Source organism: Tasmannia lanceolata, unplaced genomic scaffold, assembly GCF_043159265.1.
Source record: "Tasmannia lanceolata isolate RefF3 unplaced genomic scaffold, GAP_Taslan_0.1 ptg000015l, whole genome shotgun sequence".
Classification (NCBI taxonomy): Eukaryota; Viridiplantae; Streptophyta; class Magnoliopsida; order Canellales; family Winteraceae; genus Tasmannia; species Tasmannia lanceolata.
Genome location: NW_027518692.1, coordinates 27880325 through 27904098, shown reverse-complemented (window position 1 = coordinate 27904098; position 23774 = coordinate 27880325). Strand labels below are relative to the sequence as shown.

Here is a 23774-nt window from a genome sequence, read left to right as displayed (position 1 = left end):
ATATTTTAATAATTTTCTTTTATTTATTTGCATTAAAATTCATGTGAAGAGGAAATCAAGTCATTCAAAAAAAAAAAAAAAAACACCTAGGGCTTTCATATATATATATATATATACATATATATATATATATAGAGAGAGAGAGAGAGAGAGAGAGAGAGAGAGAGAAAACTGTTTGTGCGCTTAAGCGCATGAGAAATATGGTGCGCTGAAGGGTATTTTTGTAATTTTCGTTTCAGGTGGGTCCCACTAGCTAACGCAGATGAAAAACCCAAACGCCATTACCCTCGTTTTTTAAAAAGGTTGAAGAAGTTGCAGATGAAAAACCCAAACGCCATTACCCTCGTTTTTTAAAAAGGTTGAAGAAGTTGCAGATGAAAAACCCAAATGCCATTACCCTCGTTTTTTAAAAAGGTTGAAGAAGTTGCAGATGAAAAACCCAAACGCAACATACATACATACATACCCTCGTTTGGGAAAAAGCTTGAAGAAGATCAGAAGTTGCAGATGCCCTCGTTTGGGAAAAAGCTTGAAGAAGAGAGCAAAAGTTGCAGATGTGTCCTATGGCCCGCACCATAGGATTATCCAAACCGTCCATTAGATGGGCCATAGCCTAAATAGGTTATGCCCCAAAATTATTTCCATTGTTTGATTCTATCCCTCCGATCTATAGAGGGTTAGGATCAACCCTCTAACATTCAAATTGGAGGGTTAGGATCATCCTATGGAAATGATTTTTGGAGCATAACCTATTTAGGCTATGGCCCATCTAATGGACGGTTTGGATCATCCTATGGTGTGGGCCATACCGTACTTTTAATAAAGTGAGAGTGCGCTCATAAGAAAACACTAGTGTTGATAACATTCCTTCTGTTTTTTATTTTAGAACAATTTGCTACCAAACTTCTCCTACGGCAACTTCTCGGCATGTGGCCATCGGGTGCAAAGATGCGCACATGGCAAATGTTTGGCAAATGTTGGTAGCAAACATGGCAAATGTTTGGCAAATGTTGGTAGCAAACGGAAAAAAAAGTAATCATTACAGAAAAGTAAAATAGCTAAAGTATAAAGTTTTAAATGAAAAATTACATAGAAATGTTTATAAAGTTGTAAAATTACGAACAAAATACCAATAAAATATCCAAAGTTATGACAATTACCGGGAAAAACAGAAGCGGTCAAATCAGTAGAATTATTACAATCTCCATCTCCATATTTGCGGGTGACCCGCGGGTTGACCCGGCCCACCCGCGGGTTGACCCGGCCCGACCCACCCGTTTGCCAGGTCTACTACTAATAGGGCTGATATTTCTATCAGTGAAAAAGGCCAATATAACATTTTGGTTGAATTTTGTTGGAAATGTGGTCTTGGTCAACCATGGGTTAGTTCCCTATGATCACCGTGCAAATGACTATATATGGTCACATGATCCAAACTGTATGTGCCCCACAGACATGTATTATGGTGCATCCACAGCGAGGTCCACCATTGGGACACTCATCGGCCCATAATCGACATGTATGCGGTGGTGATAGGTGACTGACCTACATGCTTTAGTCATAAGTGACCCAAGGCTACCTCTTTATGAGTGTTAAAAGGTCATGTGCTTAGGTTTTGATGCATAACAACTCAATTAAAGAAAAGGTGTCCTGCTTAACTTTTTTTTAGTTTACATTGTTTTCTAGTAATCTTCCAGTGTCTTGCCCATGGTTCTCATTTCTTCATTTCAAGGGGATGAGTTGACCTCTGAAATCTGAAAACCATCTGATTTCCATTCTTTAAACAGTTTTTGCCGCAACTGTATTTAGATGAAAATTTCATAAAACTTGTGTCTCCAAGTGGTGAGAAGTGGTTAAAAATCAGGAAACAAAAAACTCTACTCAAAATAGGATCGACTTTTTCCTGATTTTTAGCTATTTCTCACTCTCATCTCAATCCTGCCCTCTCAAATCTCTCTTCTCCTACTCACCCTACCCCTCTCAACACTTGGAGACACTAATTTATCATGAAAACAAATCCAGGCTGGCAGACTTGGCCTAAGTTTTTAATGTCATTCGAGCAAACTTTTGGGAGTTATGCTACTTCTAGGGAATCAAAATATTGAATTTGAGACCAAAAATCACAGTGCTCCTCTCTCAAAGTATTCTGATGCTTCCATTGCTGTAATACCTTTCCTTTTTTAACTTTGAAGGTTGGATTTACAGGCGTGGCAGCTCTACGAAGAAGGGAGACTGTTAGAGCTGGTGGACCCAGAGCTAGAACAATACCCAGAAGAAGAAGCCCTTAGATATTTGAAAGTAGCCCTTTTCTGCACTCAGGGTTCAGCCCAACGACGGCCTTCGATGTCCCAGGCTATAGCTATGCCCTCAAAGCAGTCTCGCCTCAATGGAACCACTTTTTACAAAGGAATTCCTGCAAATTCCTTTCTTTTCTAGAAACCACTTTTTCATTTCTTTTCTTGGTGTCAAGGATATGTGGTACAAAAATAGAGAATCTATTCCCTTATTTCCTTTGCAAAAAACAAAAAAAAAATGATCTTGGAGATTGTGCAATGCTTACTCTCAAAGGTGGGTGGCCCGCCCCGCCTAGAACAGTCAAACACCACCAGGGGTCATTCATGACTTGGTGAGAATTGGAGAAGGCATGAAAACCACAAGCTCCAGCAATTCGCCAGCACTACCCCATTAATCGGATCGGAACTTGCTAACTATGGACCCCACTGGTCCATTTTGATATGGGCCAGCTAGTTTCTCTGAGATGATCCTCTGCTGGAATTGCATATAGTTTGGAATCACCTGTGGATACCCAACAGAATTCAATAAAACCGATAACTAAGTGTTCTTCGCATTTTGAGAAATTATACAGTCGTTGAATACTGATTGGAGAGGAAATTGAGATATGGGTATGGTTTAAAGCTGTAAAACAAGGATCATAACAGAGAGAAAAACAAATGGGTACGGTTAATTTTTGTCCCATTCTATGCACCAGTTATGATATCACACTTGGGTTGGAAAAATAATTTTTGTCCTATTCTATGCACCAATTATGATCATCCTACCATAGAGATTGCAAGGTGGGCCCTATTAGTAGTAGACCTGGCAAACGGGTGGGTCGGGCCGGGTCAACCCGCGGGTGATGCGGCTGCGGGTCCACGGGTCGGGTGAGGAAATGACCCGCATTTTTGCGGGTCAGAATTTAGGTGACCCGCGTGGCCCGCGGGTGGGCCGGGTCAACCCGCGGGTCACCCGCAAATATGGAGATGGAGATTGTAATAATTCTACTGATTTGACCGCATCTGTTTTTCCGGTAATTGTCATAACTTTGGATATTTTATTGGTATTTTGTTCGTAATTTTACAACTTTATAAACATTTCTATGTAATTTTTCATTTAAAACTTTATACTTTAGCTATTTTACTTTTCTGGTGTAATGATTACTTTTTTTTCCGTTTGCTACCAACATTTGCCAAACATTTGCCAGGTGCGCATCTTTGCACCCGATGGCCACATGCCGAGAAGTTGCCGTAGGAGAAGTTTGGTAGCAAATTGTTCTAAAATAAAAAACAGAAGGAATGTTATCAACACTAGTGTTTTCTTATGAGCGCACTCTCACTTTATTAAAAGTACGGTATGGCCCACACCATAGGATGATCCAAACCGTCCATTAGATGGGCCATAGCCTAAATAGGTTATGCTCCAAAAATCATTTCCATAGGATGATTCTAACCCTCCAATCTGAATGTTAGAGGGTTGATCCTAACCCTCTATAGATCGGAGGGATAGAAACAAACAATGGAAATAATTTTGGGGCATAACCTATTTAGGCTATGGCCCATCTAATGGACGGTTTGGATAATCCTATGGTGCGGGCCATATGACACATCTGCAACTTTTGCTCTCTTCTTCAAGCTTTTTCCCAAACGAGGGCATCTGCAACTTCTGATCTTCTTCAAGCTTTTTCCCAAACGAGGGTATGTATGTATGTATGTTGCGTTTGGGTTTTTCATCTGCGGTAGCTAGTGGGACCCACTTGAAACGAAAATTACAAAAATACCCTTCAGCGCACCATATTTCTCATGCGCTTAAGCGCACAAACAGTTTTCTCTCTCTCTCTCTCTCTCTCTCTCTCTCTCTATATATATATATATATATATATATATATATATATATATATATATATATATATATAAGAGGGAAAAAAAGATAGAGAAAAGGGTTTTCTATTGGGAAAATTCTAGGGTATAATAGGTCTGCAATTTTCATTGAAAACAGCAAAAAGAAAAAGTTCTATTGAATATAGGTTCAACAAGTGCTGGAAAATTCATGTTTCATGTATTCAAATAACAGGTTTTCATATTTTCTTTCCTCTACTTGATCTTGAATCCATTTATTTATGTATTTTCTTCTTCTTCTTCTTCTTCTTTTATAATACCTTACATTAGTTTCTCCCAATGGATATTTTTTCCTTAGGCCATGTTTCACAACCATGAATTTATTTTCCATGGAATATTATCTAACACGGGTGAGGGAAGGGGAAAAAAAATACTCTACTCATTATACGATTTACTTTTCCCAACTTTTTAGCCCTATCCACATCCGATGCCTACATAATGGTTCCAATATGTTTAAAATACCAATGATGTAATCATGATCACTTTTACAACAACTAAAATACTATTACAATGTACCAACAACTACTTGGACTCTTGGAACTACTATGCAACCTCTCGGAAGCACTAAATTGTGGTTCCGAGGCCTACGTAGTGGTTCCAAGATGTTTAAAGCACCAATGATACAATCATGATCACTTTGACAACCAATAAAGTAGTATTACAATGTACCAATCACTTTGGAACCATAATTTACAGTCTTGAAACCACTGTTTAACCTTATCGGAACAACTAAATTGTGGTTCTGAGGCCTAAGTAATGGTTCCAAGAGTCCAAATATACATACGATGTCCATTCAGGCTTCTCTCTATACACACACACACACACACACACACACACACACACACAGAGAGAGAGAGAGAGAGAGAGAGAGAGAGAGATGTCAATAACCAAACAAAGAGGCTGGTAGAGACTAAGAAAATAAACCTAAGCACAAATAACATGAAAACATGAAAGGGAGATGTAAACCCTATTCAAGTAGAGGAGCATGGACCTACTTGGAGCTATGTTTATCACCCAAGTTCAAATTTGTGACAAGTAATGGTGTTTTTTTCGAAAATACAATGGGATTGGAGCTTGCAAATGATGGCAATGGTTGTTTGTCATGTTGGATGGGTTGGGGAGAAGAAAGAAAAATGTGAAGTGGGTAGGTGAAAATAGCTTAGGGATTAGAGCCTAAAAAGATGGTGGGAACAAGCAAGGGGGGTATATTTGTCCTGAAAGCCATATTCTCTCACCTGACAACCATTTTTTTATAAAAGGGTAAATCACTGTAACGTGCTGAAGAGTTTGAAAATTTACCTGACAATGCTACTTGTTTTAAAAACTCTTATAAATGTTATTTTTGTAGAAAAACAGGCACGATAATACCCTTGGCTTCAACTAATTTTAGCTTCTAGTAACTATTTTAGGTTCAAGTAACTCATTTTTGGCTTCGAGTAACTCGTTTCAGCTTCAAGTAACTTATTTTGGATTCGAGTAAAACTATTTTTGGCTTCGACTGACATATTTTTGGCTTCGAATAACTCATTTTTAGCTTCGACTACCTATTTTGGCTTCAACTAACCTATCTTTGGCTTCGACTAAGTATCTTTAGCTTCAACTAAGTATTTTTGGTTTCGACTAATCTATTTTGCCTTCGACTAAGCATTTTTTGCTTCGAGTAAGTTTTATTGGTTTTGAGTGAGCTATTTTTGGCTTCAACTAAGTTTTTTTTGGCTTTGACTAAGCCATTTTCCGCTTCGACTAAGTGTTTTTTGTTTCCATTAAATGTTTTTGGCTTTGATTGAGCAAATTTTTGCTTCCACTAAGCTAGTTTATGATTCGAATAAGGATTTTTAGCTTCGACTAACCTAATTTTGGCTTCTACCGGACTATTTTTGCTTTGACTAAGCAATTTTACTCAATTTATTTTTGTAGTACTACTCTCTCTTTCTCACACACGAACCCTAGTTTACTAGAAAGAATAAAGGACCCTAGAAATCTAAAAACTGAACTGTCAAAAGAAGTTAACTGATTTTAATCTAATCAGGAAAGAAAAACAAGCGAACAAAACCCCAAAACAGAAAAATCCTTGCAGTTTGCAAATGAAGAAATAAATTAACCTATTTCTCTTGAATCTTAAAAAAAAAAGAAGAAAAAAGGATGAGAAACAAACCCTAGAAGCATGCATATCTGTTCTTTACAAACAAAGCAGGAATTTTAGGGTTTTGGTGATGGCGATTAGAGAATGTGAATAGAAAACCTAATCCCTCTAGAATTTCCTCTACTGCCGCTGGAGAATCGCATAAAACGAAGAGCATATTGAGTGGACATCCTGCCGGAGAGAACCAAATCGCCATAGACGAGTTGCAGAGAAGCAACTTGCGTTTTTGGGTCTTTTCTGTTTAAGGCGAAAAGGCAAATTGAGGGCATTTTTGTCCTTTAAATTCATTTCTTTTATAAAATAGCATTTAATAGTTTTTTCAAGAGGCAGCATTTTCCTGTAATTTTTTCAAATCTGCAGCATGTAACAGTAAATAACCCTTTATAAAATTGAAATGTCTAGGAGGGAAAAAGAAAAGAAAAAAAAACTCTCCCTCTCTCTGCAATGGAGGAGACTAACGAGAACCGTCATCCCTCCGTCACCGCCGTTAGTAATCCGACGGTATTCAGAGGAACGGAATATTCTCCGTTACACACTCCAATCGCTTTGGCCATTTGGCTCGGAGCCTTCCACTTTAACGCCCTCTCCATTATAACGGCGTTCCTCCTCCTTCCTTCTCCGTTCGCCTTCGGGTCCGTTCACTTTCCCTTTCTTTTTCTTTTCTTTTCCTTCCCCCGTTTGATGGAATCCTTTCATTTTCTTTTTCTCCTTTTTACTCCCTTTTTAAGTCCTTTTTTTTTCGTTTCAGAATTTTTGCGGTGCTTTTATTCTTAATAGTGATTCCTCTCAATGATAAAAACAAATGGGGGCAGAAATTGTCCAGGTAGCTAATTTTAATTCCATTTTATTGCCCTTCTTCTTTATCCTTTTATTCCTGAAATGGGATTATGTGTATTTTTTTGTTTTGAAAATTCAGGTATATTTGCAAGTATACATGTGGGTATTTCCCAGTAATCCTTCATGTGGAGGATATTAAGGCGTTTGACCCAAATCAAGCTTATGGTAAGTTGTGTTCTGGATTTTTAATGGTCTACTTTTGGGGGGGGGATTTTATGGTGCCTTTTTGTTACTATTTTTTATTCTCATATGGTTGTGATATGGGTTGATTGAAAATTTGGAGATTGGGTTCTTGTGGATTAAATTTTTTACAAGTTTAATTATTATTTTTCTTTATGTGTAAGTAGTACAAATTAGTTTTTAAAAATGAATTATGTTTCAATTTTTAGAGGAAAGTGAACAAATAATGAATTATGTCTCAATTTTAGAGGTAAGTGAACAAATTGAAAATGTGTTTTTTCTTTTTCTTTTGTTGATCGAAAAGCAGCTGCCTAGGTCAGTCAATGCGAGTGGTGTGTGGCTTTGTTTGGACCCAGGCAGAACTCACCCTTAAAATCTAGCCGTTAAGGGGAGGGTGCCCGAGTCCTTATAATCCCATCCACATCCATTCACTTTTCTGATTCAGGGTCTTTGTTTTTGCGTGGAACCCCCGATGGGTTTGTGATGGATGCATGGGCGTGCCACTTTTATAAAAAAATCCAAAACTCAATTCTAGGGGTAGTCTACTGATTTCCATCCCCTGAGATTGGATTTTAGACGATTGGGAAGAAGAGGGGCTCTAATGCCTTTCTAGACAAAAGGAATTTTTCAAAACGACGTGATGCCAAAGTGATGTCTTTGAATATCGACACACGCAGAATGTGAACGACATGTCGACACACGCATAATGTGAAGGACTCGTGTTGAATGTCGATTCACAAAGTATGCAAACAACGGCATCGATGCATGTAGAATGCTCACAACTAAAGATCGACAGGCATCCGTTTAACCTCCTGACAAAGCAAGACAGACAAACGCCAGTGCGAGGGATATAGAATTAAAGAAAGAGGCTCACCTGAGAAAATAAATCCATTTCGTCGTGTCTTCAATTCTTGGGGATAAACTACAACTGCTGAAAAGTAAAGGTACAATGCAAAAAAAGTGAAGTGAATGTAAAGATAATGCTTTATGTTGGTTATGGGACCTTTTCTCATGATGCAGCCATCTCCTTATATAGTTTCTCTCACAAACTACTTATGGCTTTTCCCGCAGTAACTTCCACTTTGAACATGTCACCGCTACTTGTAACTTCCAGTTTGAATTTTGAATCTCAAAGGTCACCCTATTTGAAAATAACTACGATCATTCCTCTATCGCTACATAACTGATCAAGAAATTCAAAGACGGCTGTAAACAGTTTTTAAGTTTAAGATCGAAATAAGAAGAAACATCGTTTTTTTTTTGTTCGGTGGGTATGGGCTTATTGTTGGAAAAATTTGTTGAGGGTACTGTTGATGATAGAAAACAGAAACTTGTTGCTTCAAGGCGTGATATCACTTTCCTTAAGACAAGATTCGCCCCCACTAGTAGTGTGCAAAGGGGATCCGCGAATTGCCTCCAAGATACAATGAAGCCTAGTAGGGAAGCCCTACTAATGTTTGATGACGCGTAGCACTAGCGGAATCAAACCCGAAATGCCCTTCCGAAATTTCAAGCCTTAGAAATCTCTAGATTCTGTTTCTGCAGAAAAACAGTATCTAGAACAGTAAACAAAAGAAAAACAGTATGTAGAAATACTTGGGGATTTTTGTAGGAGTGTAGAAGAGAGTGTGAAATCAGTCAGAATTGCCAATTCGATTTCTATCTGAAATAAGAAGTTTGCACATTTTTTATAGACCATCTGGTGTCTTTTCAGTGTGAAAAACACCTCTACAGGGCACCTTTCCAGAATGTTTGAAATCTGACCGTTAGATCGCACCCATTGATATTGAACGGTCCTGATCGATCCTAGATGTGACTGTTGGCTTGAGTAAAACCTCTCTCCAACCCAGTCATCGTTAGATCAACCATCTATGGTGTGGATCGCACCCCCTTGGCACATGACCGTTGGGGAAAGGGACACAACCCATTTGATCACACCCTTTGACCGTTGGAGACATGGGTCCGTTGGGCCGACCGTTAGGCCCGAACCGAAGCCCAACCCAACTGAACCATTCGGCTTGATGGGCCTAAAAAAGTGCGCCTAAAAAAGCGCCAATAAAGCGCCACTATGCGCCCTATAGCCCACGCTGCGCGCGCGCGTGCGCGTGTGCGAACGGTGCGTTGCACCGTCCCGCGGGTCCAACCATGGGTTCAACCCAATGTGCAATCAACAAGAGTTAGAAAAGGTAGTGCTTTATAAGCCCTTCTCTTTCTTTTCTCTCATCCGATGTGGAACTATCTTTTTCAACTACACTTCTACATCCTTTTGTAAAAGCAAATATTTCCAAGAAAACATTTTCTTTTTCCCAAACGCTTTTGATAAAACATTTTCCAAAACACTAAAACATGTAAAATACATGATTTTGAAAATGCAAAATCACTAACACTTATTACTCTTACTCTTTCTTACACCTTGTTAGTGGAAAAAGGGGGGAATCATAAGAAACAAGGAGCGCAAATATTCGTTTAATAAAGTTCTGGTAAAACAAAGAAGGATCCAAGAAAATTCCTCAAGGAACTGTGACTGACAAAATTGAGGGCAAAAGGAACAGGTTCAATACGATCCTAAATTAAAAAGGGTATAACTTGCGTGCGCGTGTGGCTACTGATATTGACACTACCATGTTTTGATAACTCGCACTGTCTTTTCTTTTCTTTTCTTTATTGGCTTCTTAGAGCTTTTTGGGAATTGTAATAGCCTTTGACAGCTGCTTAAATAATAAAAGAAAAGTTGAGTCCATCTTATTATCAAAACATGGTAGTGGGAATATTAGTAGAGCCTATATATGTGTGTCTTATAGTAATTAATTGAGACAATCCAGCAGTATTTATTCGTCTCATTTGGGTTGTTATACTCATTTGCTTCTATGTAATTATTTGTCTACTTAATATTATTTTTGTTGAGTTGACCATATAAATAGGGAAACAAACAAAAAAATCCAAAGCATCCTTAAACATCCTAGCTGGCCTAATGTGTCAATCATATGCACAAGACAACGCCTCAAAACTGCAAGTAGACAAATAATTACAAAGAAACATAGAAACAAATCACATGAAGGGTAATAGGAGGCGTGGATGTCGATTATGCATCATGTTTGATGGGCGTTGCACTTATACAGAACTAATAGGATGTGTGGATGTCGATATACATCACGTTTAGACGAAGGGATGCCTACTACATGCTATTTGTTAACATTAGAAAGTGTGTCTATTTTATGGAAGACTCCACTTCAGTCCATGATTACCTTGTCAATGACAGAGGCAAAGTACACGATATGGGGCTGGAGCAAGGGGTTTTTTGTGGAATTGTGAAAGTTGGTGTGTTAATATTTAGAGAAGAATCAAATGTATCATGCTAGCACTAAATATATTCATGTATGGCATCACAAGATCAGAGAGTGAGTGGTAGACGGAAGCATTCACCTGAAGAAAATACATATAGGTAACAATGACCAAGTTCAATCGTTGCCTGGACTTGGCCAACCTCACCAAATGTTGATGATTGGCGGGACAGCCCTTAGAGAGAGAGAGAGAGAGAGGGTCTAAATTGAGAGGGTTTCCTAACTAGGGTGGTTAGTTGGAAAGAAAAGAAAGAATTATTGGAAACAGGTTGGGTTTCCTTGGTTAGTCGTGAGATCGAGAGAGGGCCATTGCGTGGGAAAACATGAAAGGAGAGAGAGGTTGGAGAAGATCACGTGAAGGGTTTTGATGGATCAATCTGGTTTTAGAGTGATCAGGGTGAAGCCATTGTTATTTCTTGTTCTTGTTCATAGTGAAATCTTTCTGACTTGCCCGTGGACGTTGGATACGCCGAACCACATAAACATTCTGTTCTCTGTGTGGTTGTTTTATCTTGCTTTTGCTTGTGGTTTGGATCAGATTTGGCCCATCAATCTCTCTGCACTTTTCTTATTTTTTTTATATGTAAAGCCTCTTCATATTCAATGACTTCATATTAATTGTTTCATTGATCGTACTCTCTGTTTCATGCAGTTTTTGGTTTTGAACCACATTCAGTTTTACCAATCGGTGTCGTTGCTCTTGCCAACTTTACGGGTTTCATGCCTCTTCCAAAGATCAAGGTCCTTGCAAGCAGTGCTGTAAGTTTTTCTACCATGACCCAATCAAATGCGAAATGGACTTTCTTATATTTTCCAACTTTTTTCGTTACTATTAAAAGAAAATAAATATCCAGGTGTTCCATACCCCCCTTATAAGGCAAATATGGACGTGGCTAGGGTTTGTACCTGCTACAAAGCAAAATTTTATTTCGTACTTAGCAGCTGGTTATAGTTGCATCATAGTACCAGGCGGTGTTCAGGAGATTGTTTATATGGATCATAATTCTGAGGTATTTTTTTATTTCCTGTATATGGTTTTTGTTTCTTAGTGTATTCCTACTTTAGTGGGGTTGTCTCAGACTCTCCCCACTTTCTTGGGATTATATAGCATGTGATAAATTCTTTTCTTTTCATTTCTTTTCTAAAACTATATTTTCTTCTAAACTGACCAGTCTGAATAGGATTTTCCCCCTCGGATACCACATGATTTCCCAAATCCGTAAAGAATGCCTGTGGTTCCTTTTCAAATATGCATTTCTTTCTGAGCTATCTAAGAACAACATGAAAATTTTCCCTCTATTATCAATTATTTACTTAGTAGTCAAATTGATGCAGACATTTTCTATTTTCGGAATTCCCGCTTTGATTCTTCTGAAGTAGGCCAAATACCCACACCAACCTGCATTGAAACAATCTACTTCATAGAACAAGACCATGATAGAAACTGAAAAGAAAAGCTTATATGCATTCTAGCTCTAGGCTGCTTACCACTTCTTATTCTTAATCAAGGTTCTTTGTCTTAATTCTCTTCTTAAGGACAAACATGCTTAATTGAATTCAAATAGAAATAAGTGGTTTATCTTGATGGAATCACCATGGTGGTGCTTTGCCCAACTGAATCACTATCATCTTTGGGAGAGTCATCGCCAAATTACAATAGATGGCAAGATGCTGAGGGCTTAATCAAAAGAGGATTCCATATAAGGAAGCTATGCCTGATGGATTGGCCTTTGGCCACTTTAATAATTCCCCATGTCAATTGTCTGCATGAGTTAACTCCCTTTTACCTTGGCTGAGTTCTCATCCAAGTCTTTTTTTGCCTTACCAAGTCTATTTAATGTAAAGTTGGCAGCTTCAATCATTGATTTGCCCTAGTCGACTCCTTTGCTTCAAGGGATCAAGCTCCTGGAGCGAGAAATCTCAATGTGATCCGTTGGCTTAGCATATCCTCAAATGTTCCGTGCAACCTAGCAAAAGTGCAGACGCTAGTTTGCGCTTTTGCTTCGCTAGCGTCTGCCACCCCTATGGGACCCGAAAATGACCAACTTACTAATCTTTTTTCATCTCTAAGAAGACCCCTATTACCTGATGGGCCAGGATTCCCCAAACTAGAGCCGTCAAAATTAAGCTTTAAAAATTCGGGATCAGGCGGCACTCAATCCTGCACTATCTTGGGCTCCTGATCCAAACCAAGGCAGATCACCCTCCACCCATGCCAAAGGTCGAAAGCGGATGCAAATCTGAAGCAAGGCACAATCTTCACCCATGAGATCGTGAGGGCTACCACTTTGGTAAAAAGATAATCACAACTCTTTGCATGCCCTTTGAATACACGGGCGTTTCTTTCTTTCCATAGCAACACCCATATTGTTGCTAGGAATGATACATTCCATAAACCAACCCCAACTAGTTTGGGACAAAGACTTAGTTGAGTTGAGTTGAGTTGAGTTGAGTTGAGAATGATATATTCCATGAGATCTTCCCCTTTTCCCCTCCAAGGGACCAATGACCAGCTTTCCATTAGGTCTACTAGTTTGGCAGGAAACACTCGCGACATGCCAAACCTATCCAGCAGTCTACCCCACACCCCTCTGGCCATCCTGCAATGCAATAGCAAATGGTCGGCTATCTCTCTGGCCTCAATGCGCAACAGACAATGATCAATGATCAGCATCTCCTGCAGTCCCGCTTGCACAAGGAATCCACAGTTTGAATTCTATCCAGAAGACCAGCCCACCCACCGAAGGTACAAACTCTAGGCGGTGCCTGGAAGGTCCAAACCTTGGCTACTCTTGAGAGCGAAATGCAAGACACAAGAATTATTTTGCAGCAGATAATTATTTATTGTTTTCCCCTTTTTAAAGAAATGGACTGCACCGCGTCACCAGTTTGCAACAGAAACCACAAAGCACTTCGATGGAAGTGGCTACTATTTTGGGTGGCAATAACAACCCCCATAAACAATAGAAGGATGATTTTGTGCGAGACATACAGAAGGATTAAAACAATGTCATTTGTGTATAAATACCAAAAAAGAGGACAGATGCTTTTGGGAAATGGGTCTTAAATTGGAGGCTGAAGAATTGTGATTGGTCAATCTGATATATAAAGGTTCCATCCAAACAGTTGTACCCATGTGTCTGACATAAACTTGGATCATAACTTAGATGCTGAGCATTTTAATCGGCGAAAATGATATTTTAAGGTTCCATCCTAACAGCATTATCCTGTCTCTGACACATTTCTGGATGTTTCCTATTATAGATCCCAACGTTCTAGATCACTTCCATTGTTGCTCATCTGTTGCTCAGTATGTAGCTGACTGAGCCTGCTGAAATTGCATCGCTCTTTTCTTTCTACGGCATTGAGGTCTGTCTTTGTACCAACTCGAAGGTCACTTTGGCCTTTCATCCTATGTCACAAATGTCGTTCTCGGGAATTTCTCGGCAAGGGGAAATCTCGGGATATATTAAATTTTATTAATTTTTTCTTGTTTATATCGGGAAATAAACGGTAAAATAAAAATTATTTAAAAAATATATAAAAATATTTTATTAACTTATCTACTATAGCTTTCAACTTTTCATCAATAAATTATTCTCTCAGTATTCTGCTGTCCCTTTTTTTCATTTTTTCAGGTTGCCTTCCTCAAAGCAAGAAAAGGATTTGTGCGTATTGCCATGGAGATGGGCCGGCCTTTAGTTCCAGTTTTTTGCTTTGGTCAGGTAATACTATTTTCCAAAATTGTAAATGCATGTTTAGAAACTTTCTACCTTGTGTATAGCCATATATTTATGCGCTGCTATCTTGGCATCTTATTTGTATCTCATGAGTTGCATGGGGCAGAGTAATGTCTACGGGTGGTGGAGGCCAAGTAGGAAATTGTACACCCGCATTTCTAGAGCAATCAAGTTCCCTCCAATCGTCTTTTGGGGTATTTTTGGGTATGTCTAAATCTCTTATTTCCATTTTTCTTTTATGTAATTCTGGAGATGAAAAAGACTAGGGCAATGCCTTCAATCACAATCTAATGAGCCACTCTAAGATGTGGACATATAGTGGAGAGAGTTTAGCTTTTTAGGGGAGGGGGTATTCAATGGTGAGAGAGTTTAGTTTATAATGTCTATATTCAACATCCATCTGTTTATGGCTTCATGATGATGGCTCTATTTCCCACAGTAACTACATCTCTTTGTGTAGATTACCTATACCTTATCGGCGTCCTATGCATGTTGTGGTGGGTAAGCCCATAGAGATCAAGAAAATCAATCAACCAACCATGGAAGAGGTATGGAAATTTCATCCATGTTCTTGTTTGGTTTGTGATTATTCATTATTTATGTATTACATCTATTTATAAGGAATTCCACAACCTTCTATTGAAGACTAAATGCAAGTTGCACATCAGCTCTGATTGGATTTGATAATTATTCATCTTATACTATATAAAATCGGAAAACTTGGGTTGGCATGTCCACTCCTCCATGTTATTTAGTACTTTATAATTGTATATTTCCCTATGATGCAAATTCTCTATAGCTATTAAATACCTATTCCCCGTTCCTACTGAGGCCCACCTTTTGAAAAAAATCCACTGATAATTTTCATCATACACATTTAGGGCATGTTTGGCCACCATGAATTTTTTTTCATGATAAATTGGCGCCCCCAAGTGGTGAGAGAGGGGTGGGGCAGGTGAAGTGGCTAAAAACCAGGAAACAAAGTACAGGAAACCAGCGTCTCCAAGCGGTGAGAAGGGGCTAAAAATGAAGAAACAAAAAAACTCTATTCAAATTCCGGCTGACTGTTTCCTGATTTTTTTGCCACTTCCCATTGCCGGAGACACTAGTTTCCTGTTTATTAGCCATTTCACCCTCATCTCCTCTCGGAGACACCGATTTATTATGATAAAAAAAATCACGGTAACCAAACGTGCCCTTAGTAACGTCACTTGGTGGGTTTGGTTATTGGAAATGCATTGCTCTTGGTGGGTGTGGTTATTGGAAATGCATTGCACCTGGTGGGTTTGGTTGTTGAAAATCCATGTCAGTTGGTGGGTGTGGTTATTGAAAGTCCATTGCACCTGGTGGGTTTGGTTGTTGAAAATCCATGTCAGTTGGTGGGTGTGGTTATTGAAAGTCCATTGCACTTCGTGGGTTTGGCTATTGAAAATCCATTACACTTTGTGGGTTTGGTGATCATTTATGCAGCCTATAATGGAGGGACAAAGACAATCACATCCCTTTTAGAGAAAGTTTGTGCAACTTATCTTAGTTAACTTGTTTTGTTTGATTGGGCAGGTTGCTGAAATTCACAGCCAGTTTGTTTTAGCACTTCAAGAGCTATTTGAAAAGCATAAAGCTAGCGCTGGTCATGCCAATCTCCAGTTGAGAATTATTTGATAGGGAAATGGCATTGCTTGAAATGCCTCCCATCCTTATGTAATCTTCCTACAATTGTAAGTTTGTAACCTCTAATTTAATCAGCTGTAACTACAAGGCACAAGGCTTCCCTTGAATAGTGGGATGCTTTCATACACGGCAATAGAATTGGGATGATCTCTGTTCAGATATCCACTTAATAATTCTCGTGCGTATCGTGGCAAGTTTTAGTGCTTTAATTGGCATTACCTTTGGATTGAAGGAATTTTCTGGAAAAGTTTGGAAAGGAAAAATATTTCTAAAATTTCCTACTTTTATTCACTTGAACCATCCTTATTCAATTTGTCTTCCTACATTCAATTTATAACGATATCCCTCTAAATTAACCATAATCATATTATTTCCCTCTAAATTTGGATTTGAAAAAAAATTCCTAACAAAGATTTTCCGTAAAAAAATGTTTTTCTTGCGATCCAAACAGGGCCAAAAGAGAAAGACAACCGATTTAAGGACAAATGAGAATATTCGAGAGGATTTTGTAGATGCAGAAATCTTACAATTCAGGCAGTATTAGGGTATTCGTTCTTGTAGAAGTTACAAGTTGTGGGGACGGAATGGAAATCTTTGGATAAGCAGTTCCTAGGATGGGGATTGGCTAGTTTGCTTAGATTTGAAGTAAACCGGTTGGGAGGAAGTACTTCAATTATCAAAACAAGAACATGTATTGTCAAAAATGGGAAAACAGCTTCCATTTCTTTTGGCTTCCTGTAATTGAATCCCTGGACATAGAGTACATATATTGTATCCCAAATCAATAGTTACTAACCACCCGATTGGATACTTTCGCCCATTAATTGTGGGTATTTCAAACTTTTGAAATAAAGAAAAGAGCTGGAGTATCAATAAGGGAGTGCAGATATCATCTCTCTGATCATCTTATATATATATATAAGTAAAGCGGAATCCTCTAAGCTGTGGTGGCGCCAGGTGTCAGCCCCTCCTCTATCCCATAGTTTTAAAACGTCGGAATTCCAAAAGTGTGAGGGAATAAATAATCTCCATAAATATAGTGAAAATTCCAGAGTGAGTTACATATTCTAAAAACTCTTTGTAATGTAATATATCTTGTTTAATATTTTCCTCCCTATCTAATCTTAAATGGAATCCCTAAAATCTCGCCTCTTCATTTCCAAAACCTACCCCGTTTCATTTCCTAACAGGATTCTTGAATAGATGACATCTTCTATTTAAAGCTAGGCTATTTATATGATGCCACCTAGCCCTTGATTTTTGACGGTCGGGCATCATATAAAAACTCTTAAAGCTATATTATAGCTATAGCCGGTTTCCTTCCTCGTAGGATTCTCGGAATTCCAAACTCAATTCCATTCTATATCCATCCCACAATACACGCATTAATATCTAATAATACCTGGATAATGATGGAATTATTCAGGTTTTGTTTACTGTTTTGGTTTCCCTACCTTCGAGCTAGGGTTACAGTATTTTTTTTCTCTGATTTTTTTTATCTTCTATCGTTTGCAGGAGTAAGGCTTTAGAATAAAGTGTTGATTTCCTTTTTCACTTTATTTTCTTTCCCTCGGGTTTCTTTTCTTTAAATCTTTTTAGGAGGTTGATAAAATTCCTTTCTTCTGAAACTGAATTTCTAAAGTTAGTCCGTTTTTAGTGTCACTTCATACATGGTGAAGATATTTTTTCCTAATCTTCATTTTCTTACCCATTTGAATGTCATGTACTTCTCATCCTGATAACCAAATCCAGGGTTTTTTCTTTTTATGCTCTTTTTTTTTTGTTATGTTCTTGGGCTTGGATTTTTTGAAATTTTGGAGAAGCTGATTTAGTCTTTTTGGGTTTTAGATTTGTAGGAATGTCTTTACGCAGTTTTGTTACTGTTATAGTAGCATTAAATTTTGCAGTAGTTCTCTTGATGCAGATTTTCATCCATTGTCAACCTTTCATCAGCTTTTACTTGGTTCTAAGATTATTTTTTTTCTTCTTTTTACACCCCACTTTCATTTATATCTCCTACATAATTCTTACATATGCTGAAGTACAGAATTTTGTATGTGTTTAAAATATTTCTATATAAGATATATACATTGGACCATGCCAACTGTTTCCCCATATTCTACGAATCAGAACTCTTGAAGTGCTCTTTTGATAGAAAAAATTCAAATGATCATCCTTCATTAAGGTTCCATCTTTTTATATGTATATATATGTGTGTAATAATTTCTCTAGATCTCAATCATGGCAGAGAAAGTTCCGTCTTTTAAAGGAGGTGGATCATTTTGGTTTGGTCTTCTGCAGATGATCTTAGATAACACTCCCACATCCAGGTTCATTTCTCCTTTTCTTTTTTGGTTTTATTTTTTTACTTTTAGCATTTTAGAAAAGTTAATACATATTTTAATTTTTTATTTGAGTAATCTCGCAGACAGTTGTATGCATTCTGCTAATGGATGGCATCCTTTGGTTAACATCACAGAAAGACTCAATTCATTTCCTCTACATATCCCTGTAATTTTTCTTCTCCCACACTATTTCCAGCTCCTTTTTACTTATACATCTTTCAATTTTTGGCATTTTAAAAAAGTAGATGCACATTTGAATTTTTGATTTGGTAACCTTGCGGACAGTTTTATGCATTCCTCTCATTGATGGCCTCATGGAGTTAGACATTGCACAGCTAACGAAGTCAAGACTCTCAAGCAACTTGGGTCACCTAGCAGATAAAACTAAATCCTCTTGTACATGTTTTACAGTTAAATTTTTTTCTCATTTCTTAATGTTATTAATCTGCTGTAATGAGCTGGGTGTGCATATATGCAGAATCCATTTGGAAATAAGTCAATAAGGTAAAATCATAAACTAACAAAATAAATTCTAATTACAGTATTTCTTTATTCAATATGTGCTTATTATTTGTTTCTCTAAGATTCTTCATTTTGCAGGAAGTGAAAGTAGAATTGAAGTAATAGTTCGGAGATGTTTTATAAATCCTTACACTAAGGCCCTTTTTGTATTGCAGGATATTCATTTCAGGTAGAATTTTTTTTCATTTGATTTGTTTTTTCTTCCCATAATGGTTATGGCTTATTTAGATGGATATCGTCATCCCTTGAAGGTTCATCTTATTCAAATTGAACAGGGCTGAAGGTCAGGATATGTATGGATGGATTTCATCATACTAAAGCGTTGGTTCATGCTTCGAAGGCTCAACTCTCCCTTGGCCTTATTTTTATGATTGCCCACTTTGTTTTTCATCATTCTATTTCCTTTCGATCTATAGTAGATATATCAAATTTTTTTTTTTCAGCTGGATTTTGTTGATTGCAAGTTCAGGATGTATCCTTTTTCTTCATAATCTTGATAGATTGTTATAATATTTAGATGGTAGAAAATTGTTACTTACATTATCCTACCCAAATATATGACTCACACAATTACTCTACCCATTTATTTGTTCTTTAATCAACTTCCCAAAAAAACCATTTCTACTTGTAGCTCTTTGATTTCCACCAAAAAAACAGTTTTAAAGCATATTTTTTCACCGCCACGTGCATCGCACGGGTCTGCAACTAGTTTTCACACTAAACATGCGCCCTTTTCCCCCTGCAATAATCAATTCATCTATAGCCATGAATATACATGATAGGTCTAGAACATTCATTTAGTGGGACCCACTATTTTGACCACATCAAAAGAACACATCCAAAAGGTAATACATAAGAAGAAGCCACTTACAGTCAAGTGTATAAAAACTACTTCAAAGGGTCTTACCACCACCTTTTGACATGAGAGAAGCAGCATCAGAGGCAGCAGCAGGGACTACACCAGTTAAAACCCCTGGTTTTGATAGATGTAAGAGCCTGGAAAAGAAAACATCAATAGAATTAATAAACACAATGCCAAAAGCTAATTAACTGGTGAAGCTTAGGATGAATCTCTCTCTCTCTCTCTCTCGGTCCTCTTATTTTTTGAAGCACCATAGATGAATTTTCTTCTCTCTCTCTCTCTCGTCCTATTATTTTTCTTCTTATTTCTTTTATTTTACCTTCATCTTTCTTGGCCCTCTTATTTTTTGAAGCACAATAGATGAATCTTCTTCCTCTTATTGTTCAAAACATAATGGATGAATCTTCATGAAGATGACATTTCATAATTCCTTAAAAAGTAAAAAAAAATATTAAGAACCGATCTATACAAATTATCTTCGAAGATAGAGCCCGAAGAAAAAATTGATACAACATAAAAAAAAAAAAAACCCAAACAAAGTAGTGTGAAAGTAGATGAAGAATAAGAAGAACATAGAAATATTTTCCATATATACCTTTTGCAAAAAAAATTTAAATACGTATTACCATGAAAAAGTATATTTACCACTTTAAATTGGATTTTTACTGCAGTAAATTGTTTACCACTCTAAATTACATTTTTGAAAACAGTAAATATGCAATGTCGCGAACAGAGCCAATTTACTCCTCTAAATTGGCTTTTAAGCATAAAAACAATTTAGAGCGGTAAAAAGGCCAATTTATAGTGGAAAATTTCGTTTAGAGTGACACAGAATTTAGAGCGGTAGTATTGCAAAGAAGTAAAGTGCACAATGCCTGACAAGAATATAAATTGTAATTATGTAAATAAAAAATTAATTTGCAAAGAATATCAATAAAATGAATATAAATATTAAAAAACAGTAAAAAGGCAATGTTATTTTAGAGATCTCGATCCGACGATTGGTAATAGCTAACCGTAGGAAGGATTTGTAAGGGTGCACGGGTGCAACTTGGGTCAGGTTGAGGCCAACCCGATTTCTAACCCGTCGGGATTTAACCTGACCCAACCCGATTTACAATTTCCTCAACCCGACCCGATTTCCAATTCGGGTTGGGTTGGGTCGGGTTGACCCAAAAAAATCACAGCCTCGCTATCAAATTTGATATGGCAGTTGAAAAGTAAAGTCCAAAATGGTAAAAACATAAATATTAATAAAAGTTGAATTAATAAAAAATAAAACTTAACAAAGAAAAGTCGGTTACAATTTGGGTCGGGTCGCCCGATACCCCAACCCGACTCGATTTGCGGTCATAAAATCCCAACCCTACCCGGAAAAACCCAACCCAACCCGGCAAAAAAACGGGTTGAGCCCGACCCAAGTTGCACCCCTAGGTGCACTCATACAACCCGCACCAGATGCTCTTGACTTATTATTATAAATAAAAAGGGGATTTTATCAGAAAAAAAAAATCTGCCCAACAAGCTTGCAGAAGGCACAAATCAAATACCGTTCCTAAAATTACATTTCACCAAACAACATTTTTAAATTTCCCATTCTCTAGAACTCGTGAATCATAGAATTATTTAAGAAAATGATTAACAAGCGCAACCATAGCAATTAAGTATAGAAAACATGGACTTTCAAGAATTAGGTCTCCTGTACATTCTAGTGACTCATTAATTGCAACAATAGGTGGTGTATTTGCCATTTTCATCTAAATAATTTATTGGGACATTTTAATAATTTTCTTTTATTTATTTGCATTAAAATTCATGTGAAGAGGAAATCAAGTCATTCAAAAAAAAAAAAAAAAAAACTAGGGCTTTCATATATATGAGGGAAAAAAAGATAGAGAAAAGAGTTTTCTATTGGGAAAATTCTAGGGCATAATAGGTCTGCAATTAGTGGTACTTTATTAGCACTTTTTAGCGCACTTCGCACGCCGCATTGTAGCGAGGAGCGATTGGAGCCTTTAATTTTTTTCAGATTTGATCTGGACCGTTGGATCTAGACGATTGTGGATCGGTCTAGCGGGTGGGCCAAATAGGTCATAGGCCCATCAAGCCCAGTGCCGAATAGTTCGGTTGGGTTGGGCTTTGATTTGAGCCTAACGGTCGGCCCAGTGGGCCCAGTATTCCAACGGTCAGTGGGTGTGATCCATTGGGTTGTGTCCCTTCCCCCAACGGTCAAGAATCTAGGGGGTGCGATCGGTACCGTAGATGGATCATCTAACGGTTACAGGGGATGACGGGATTTTAAATATCCTAACAGTCACTCCAGGATTGATCTTGATCATTGAATCGTGTATGGGCGCGATCTAACGGCCAGAATTCAAACCGAACTGGAAAGACACTATTCAGGGGTGCTTTTCACACTGAAAAGTCACCAGAGGCTCAATAAAAAGTGCAGAACCCAGCCATTTCAAGACAGAAACAAATTTACCCATTTCTGGACAAATTCTAAAACTTCCAGTACACTTTTAAGTCTCTTTTCTATCCCACCAAAGTTATTTTCTATTATTTCATTCTTGTTTGTCTAATTACTGTTATACTACAGAAACAGTAATTAGAATGATTCCCTGAGGCTTGTTATTCTCTAAAGGGCATTTCATATTTGATTGTGCATAGCGTCGCCAAATATAGTAGGACATTCCTACTGGCTTCATTGTATCTTGGAGGCAGTTCGCGGATCCCCTTTGCACACTTACAGTGGGGGCGAATCTGTCTTAAGGAAAGCGATTTCGCGCATTGAAGCAAACCGGTTACTATTCTTTATTCTCTAACAGATACAAATTATCTCCAACAATTTGTCCCAAACAACTATTTATCCTCTAATTTATGAAGATTCTTCTAATGAATGTGGGTGGTTGTCTTCTTTATTGAAGAGGATACAATCAAGTGTAATATGATGCAGCTAAAAAAAGACAAATCAAATATGAGTAGGGGGAGGATAAAAGGGAAAAAATACAAAATCAATAAAAAAAGAAAAGAAAAGAAGGCGGGTAGAAAAACTTATCATCAACTCCGATATGGCGGTATCTAATAAGTTTTACCTACTATTGGATTTGAACCCAATACTCTCTAACCACGGGTTTAATACTCTAACCACTAGGTTAAATAGGTCATTTATCATCATAAACAAGCAAACAAAAAAGGACCCATTACATAGGTGATTATAGATGAAATGAATACCAATCCTTGTCAGGAAAAGAATCAAAGAACTATCCATCCTCACAAGAAATATAACAAGGGTTATATTTTGTTATAATAAAATATATATCTACTACTATGTACTACTATATAGCTAGAGAGAAAAGGAATTTCTTTTCTTGAGATTTACACATCAGCATTACTCTTTTACCATTAATCCCTTTGCTGATATCTAACATCTATCTCTATGAGAAATTATTTGAGGGTAAAATCGTAATCTACATACGAAAAGTACTGACCCAAGGTACCTGTCTATGACAATTACGAAAAAAAACTACTAAGAAGGTAAAGACATATGACAATGATGAAAGAACTACTTTATATTACTCATGCAAGACACTTGCAAAATATTGACGGATTCCGGGCACCTGAAGAGGAACAACAATTATGGAAACCTCTATCGATTGGAGGGCTAGGATCAGCCTATATCGATTGGAGGGCTAGGATCAACCTATGGAAATGATTTTACGGACACAACCGATTGATGTTGTGTTCCATCACATGAACGCTTTGGAACAACCTATAAACCGCTATAGATCGGAGGGTACGGATCAACCTGTGAAAATTATTTTTGGGGCACAACCTATGTAGGCAGTGGCCCATCTAATGGACGGTTTGGATCATCCTATGGTACGGGCCATACCGTACATTTTAATAAATTGAGGAGTGTGATCATCAAAATACGGCGAGTAGTGCCGTTATAAAATAT

General features: G+C 37.6%; 2 protein-coding genes across 4 annotated transcripts in view; one reads left to right on the top strand and one right to left on the bottom strand.

Moving 5' to 3' along the window:
• Nucleotides 1-6171: 6171 nt before the first annotated feature.
• Nucleotides 6172-16257, top strand: LOC143845387 (diacylglycerol O-acyltransferase 2D-like). 3 transcript variants are annotated; one of them, XM_077353705.1, is made up of 9 exons: nt 6176-6947; nt 7064-7138; nt 7232-7317; nt 11326-11432; nt 11528-11683; nt 14312-14398; nt 14520-14617; nt 14874-14961; nt 15974-16257. In XM_077353705.1, exons 1-9 carry the CDS (start codon nt 6760-6762, stop codon nt 16073-16075), a joined length of 987 nt encoding a protein of 328 aa, XP_077209820.1. In that variant the 5' UTR covers nt 6176-6759; the 3' UTR covers nt 16076-16257. The 3 variants fall into 3 exon arrangements, with proteins under 3 accessions (XP_077209822.1, XP_077209821.1, XP_077209820.1); XM_077353707.1 differs by lacking the exon at nt 11528-11683 and having other exon boundaries at nt 6172-6947; XM_077353706.1 differs by lacking the exon at nt 7064-7138 and having other exon boundaries at nt 6175-6947.
• A 3503-nt stretch (nt 16258-19760) lies between these two features.
• The window catches only part of LOC143845978 (mediator of RNA polymerase II transcription subunit), a 36596-nt gene continuing 32582 nt past the window's right edge, over nt 19761-23774 (bottom strand). The window contains exon 6 of the mRNA XM_077354384.1: nt 19761-19947. Coding sequence (XP_077210499.1) covers nt 19845-19947 — 103 coding nt within the window. The 3' untranslated portion in view covers nt 19761-19844. The remainder of the gene's footprint in view (nt 19948-23774) is intronic.